Here is a 5021-nt window from a genome sequence, read left to right as displayed (position 1 = left end):
ATTGAGGATCGAATTCAAGGTCTCCGTCCTCACACACCAGTGTATCTTTGGTACAGCCCCTCCATACCTCAAGGAACTCCTCACCCCCCTTACCTCCGTGCGGACCACCCGCTCCAGCAACTCAAACCTCCTCAAACCCCCGAGGACTAAGCTCCGTACCATGGGAGACCGGGCCTTCTGCTCGGCTGNGTTTACCTCCATTTTTTTCACGACTAGTTGACTAGGGCCTACAGCGCCGACTAGTGGTAAAGGTAGTCGACTAGTCGACTACCTTTACCACCTCTAAGGAACTCCTCACCCCCCTTACCTCCGTGCGGACCACCCGCTCCAGCAACTCAAACCTCCTCAAACCCCCGAGGACTAAGCTCCGTACCATGGGAGACCGGGCCTTCTGCTCGGCTGCCCCCAGTCTGTGGAACGCTCTCCCCGACCACATGAGAGCATCACAGACCGTGGAGGGTTTTTAAAAAAGGCCTCAAAACCCACCTCTTCAATAGAGCCTTTCCCTAGACATTTTACTTACTTATTATCACCCTTTTATCTTATTTTATTCTTTTTACTTATTTATTTTTATTTATTGCTTTTTATTCTTTTTACGATGTTAGCACTTCGGGATTTGAATGCAAATATGAAGTGCTTTATAAATTAAAGCCATTATTATTATTATTATCAAATCGCTTAAGCTTACACTCAAACACATTTCTGTACCTTTCCGCCTGACAATGAACTCAAATTTGGCCGGGACCAGTGTATCCAGGCTGATGTTGATCAGGTTAAGACCGGTATCCTTCAGCTTAGGCAGAAGCCTGGCCAGGTTCATGCCGTTGGTTGTGACTGCAATGGTTTTCAGGCCCTCCAACTTCCTCAGTTCAGCTGTAGAGGGAGAGACACATGAGCACAAGGAAAAGGAAAAACGGAGAGAGTGCTAAATAATCACACAACGTAATATTCACGTATAAATGGCTCCTTTTCATTGAAGATTAATAACAGTTATATGAATGGTTTACAAAATGAAATCAGAGCAGACTGGGCTCTGGTTTCAGACAGAGGGTGAAAAGAGGTGCTACAGAACAGGCAGTACGAGAAAAATGAAGACCTTTTTGAACATTAAAGCATGGAAACATGTCACAGTAGAGGCAGAAAATATAATTATGAATCTGAAAATGAGCATAATAGGGACCCTTTAAGACTTACCTAGACATTTGTGTGATGTGGTGCTACTTTATAAAGTAAATCACTAGTTGTAATCAACCTGTACTCACAGAGTACTTTAGACACAAGCTTGGAAATGTGCAACCCAATTTGGGGGATGTAGTCATATTAGTGTCATTGCATAAAATGGGTTGATGTCCTCAACGTCAAAGAGAGAATGATTGAATGTACATTGAGTTTTCTGCTTTTTTGCACAGTACCTCATGATCAATATGCAAGAAAGCTTTTATTAACAAAACCTTAACATTTCACTTGTTATGTCATGATTACGGCTGGACATTAAAAACGACTGTCATGGTCCAGTCCTAGCCTGCATTAAAAAAACTACACTATTCATCTTCAAAGAATACAGTGAGGCCATGTAAGGTCATAGTGGAGGCTTGTCACATGACAGATAATTGATGATCTGTATTGGGCATGAGGAAGCCATAGGTCTCCTTTCTACATAGTCATTGCCCATTGGTCACAACACATGTTTTGTTCACGTTTGTCATGCTTTAATGTTGCGCACACAAGCGCAATTGTCAGGAACTGATCGCCTTAATTACAATGGTTAATATTAAAATTAGGCTGTAAAATGATGGGATAATGCTTCATTAGACTAAGCACATAGCCGTACTGTGACAAATCATTTTCCCCACCACAAGTATGACTTGACCGTAAGGCATGCATGGAAAACCCACTACTGCTCCTCTCCTTGTGTGCCTTAGAAAAGCTCTTGTCTAGTCAACAGGGTTTAAAGAGGAATCACTGATAGCTTACTTATATTCAATCTTAATGTAAATCCCATAAATGAAAGCCATATGTTGCTAATTTTCAATTTCATATTTGTATTTTGCGCCTCTACTGGGACATGTTTACTGTTATGTTTATGCTTGGGGTTTTTGGTTGTTGTGTTTGCTCCTTTTTCCCCTCTCTGCTCTTCCTCTCCTTCTCTGCAGGACTGGTGTGTGACAGGGGGCGTGGCTGGTATTCTCCTGGCTGCAGATGAGGCACACCTGTTCTCACTTCCCTAATCAACCCTCTCTTTAAGAGCCTGGCCCTCACCTCACTACTCTGCCAGAGTATTATATGCTGTTCGTCGATCCAGAGTGCCTCTCTGCAGCCCAAGCCGAGTTTTTGTTTCTCTTTGCAGTTTTTGTGCAACTTTTTGAGTTTTTGGCCAGGAACGTTTTCCTTCTGTTTGTTTTTGGACCTTTCTGCTACCAGCCAGCTCCCTGTTGACAGTACCTGCCTTGGCCTAGTATTATTAAACACCTTGAACTTTACTTTTGTCTGTCTCTGCTTTGGGGTCCAAGAATCCAAACGTCACATTTATATGCTTTAATTATCAAAACGGTCTTTATTTTTCTCATACTGCCTGTGCTGCAGCACCTCTTTTTACCCTCTGTCTGAAACCAGAGCCCAGTCTGCTCTGATTGAGTGTGTGGGAAAAAAAACTCCCTCTGGAGGGAACTTTGGCAGTTTAGCCTTTGACAATTTAGATGGACAAAAACCTATACAACACACTACAGAAAGCGAGACCCCAAAAAGCAAAATAACTTTATTTTGTCTTAAATATATATATATATATATAAACACACACACACACACACACACATGTGAGCTGGTATTGTCTCATCTCATCATACTGTCGTGTTCTTTATGTGCATCTCTGTTCTGTACCAAATACAATAATAATAATAATTGATATGTCCTGGTTTAATGCACCCTTCCATGAGATGAAATAACAAGACTCTTTCAACTCAATTTCTCCGTACCGATGATATCCAGGATATCAGGTCTGATGAGGGGCTCTCCTCCAGTGAGGCGGATTTTCTCCACCCCCTCCTTGACGAAGAGGCGAGCCAGGGTCAGAATCTCCGAGGTGGACAGCAGCTGGCCGCGTGGTGTAAGCTTCACCCCCTCCTCCGGCATGCAGTACTGACCTGAAGATAGAGTAGGTGAAATGGTACAAAATTACGTAATTTGCCACTCAAGTAAAAAAACTCTTGGCTGGTGAGAATCTTTTCTTGTAGCTTACGTTTATTTCCGAAGAATGCTTTCACTACTCAAATCAATAAACTTTTGATAAAGGTTTACATTAGATTTCATTCAGCAGACCCTTTTAACCCCAAAAATGTACAATAACTGCAAAAACATTGAAGATACAAAAAAAAGCAAGAACCCTGTAGGGCTGAACCCGAATATCCGGTCGTTGGCCTACTGTTTTTGTTTCTAAATGTAATATATACAATCTCAGCTTCGGCGCCTGACATCGCTTTCAATAGCTACCGTAGATCTGATCGATATGGACATAAACGCGAGTGAAGTCTAATCTGACGGGAGAGAGAGACCAGCTGCTGCTGACGAGTCGACACGCAGCTCTGCATGATCACATGCAGCGGTGAGTGGAGCAAAACACACACTTCAGGTTAGAAAATCACACTTAGCTATTTTAATTACCTTTCAAACTACCGTAACTAGTTATAGATATGTTTATTTTTTATTTCGGGTCATTCATTACTGGATCCGCGAGCTGCATGAGATACTGACGGGCTTTCAGGAGAGGGAGAGAGCGCTCCGTGTATTATTCCTGTGTTATTATAAGTTACTGTACACTTTTGAATAATGTAGTTAATCTACTATAAGGTGACCTATCATGCAAAATGCACTTTTGTACGTCTTTTATAGATGAATACGTGTCCCCGGTGTTCCAGGGAACTCACCAAGTGTCAGAAAACACAACCCTCTCTCTTTTCCTCCTTACCCAAATCTCTTAAAAAGGGGCTGCAACGGATCTGATACAGACTGATACAGATTTGAACAGTTCTGTGACGTCACAGAAGTGGCGCTACGGCTATTGGGCCAACTCCACCAATCAGGAGGAGACAGCCACGGACATTGCCGTTCGAAAGCGCTGGAGACGCTGTAGTACATATGCCTGGCCTGTAGACAAGGCCGGATTAACCATATGGGCAACCTGGACAAGTGCCCAGGGGCCCTTGAGCAAAGAGGGCCCTCAGTGACATGATTTAAAAAAAAAAAAAATTGTATTTTGTTTTTGTTTAATATCGAATCATACATGTTGCATGTTGACCGGCAAAAACAAATTCTATCGGAAACTTTGGGCACAAGAACTATGAAAAGTCACCTGAATGCTGTAAGTAGTAGCTTAGCTTAGTTGTTGTCCAGTTGCCATGATGAAGCTGCTTTATCCGTAGTTTCAACAGTAACGTTACACATGATAAATATGTGCGAGCGCCGAATATTCACTGCTGATTACTACCACCTTAATCTTCCTAAACTAAACCTCTCAAAGTACAGAAGTGAGCATTTTCTTATTTTTCTGCTATTATTAGGCAAAGGGCATTTCAATTCACAAACGACAATTAATATTCTGTTGTTTTAATCCTCCTTCCAGATCATTTTTATTACACTTTTACCCAGCAGTAGGAGCTGTGATGTAGTTAGTGGTTAAAGTGGTTTCTTGAAGTAGCGGGATAAACAGCATCCGGGAAAAACTAAAAGAACATAACGCAGTGTTTCCCCTATATACAAATAGCGGTGGCGCAGCACTTGCCACTGTATGTATTAGGGCCGATTTTTGGGCACCAGATCTGGGGGGCGCTGCGCTGGTAGCTCTGGGAGGGGAAAAACATGTTTGACCGTTGGCGCTCATCCTAATTGTTGGCCTTGATGTAACAACATTCATAATTAAGTAAATGTAACACCCTTTTCATTCCGGTTGCACTTTTCATTTGCCCTGTACGATGGGCGCTGTAAGTGATGAAAGTGGGGGATGTTGGCTTATCAGGCGCCCGCAGCCA

General features: G+C 42.5%; 1 protein-coding gene across 2 annotated transcripts in view; it reads right to left on the bottom strand.

Moving 5' to 3' along the window:
• The window catches only part of mocs1 (molybdenum cofactor synthesis 1), a 10819-nt gene extending 7269 nt beyond the window's left edge, over positions 1 to 3550 (bottom strand). Inside the window, exons 1-2 of one of the 2 annotated variants that reach the window (XM_010781765.1) lie at positions 2973 to 3550; positions 709 to 873 (exon numbers count right to left, since the gene is read on the bottom strand). In XM_010781765.1, the coding sequence (XP_010780067.1) occupies positions 709 to 873; positions 2973 to 3129 (322 nt within the window). In that variant the 5' untranslated portion in view covers positions 3130 to 3550. The remainder of the gene's footprint in view (positions 1 to 708; positions 874 to 2972) is intronic. The other variant, XM_010781764.1, reaches the window with a different exon arrangement.
• Between the last annotated feature and the right edge of the window lie 1471 nt (positions 3551 to 5021).

Source organism: Notothenia coriiceps, unplaced genomic scaffold (assembly GCF_000735185.1).
Source record: "Notothenia coriiceps isolate Sejong01 unplaced genomic scaffold, NC01 NC01_scaffold00023584, whole genome shotgun sequence".
NCBI lineage: Eukaryota > Metazoa > Chordata > Actinopteri > Perciformes > Nototheniidae > Notothenia > Notothenia coriiceps.
The sequence above is the reverse complement of the archived record's forward strand: the minus strand, read 5'-3'. Positions and strand labels throughout refer to the sequence as shown.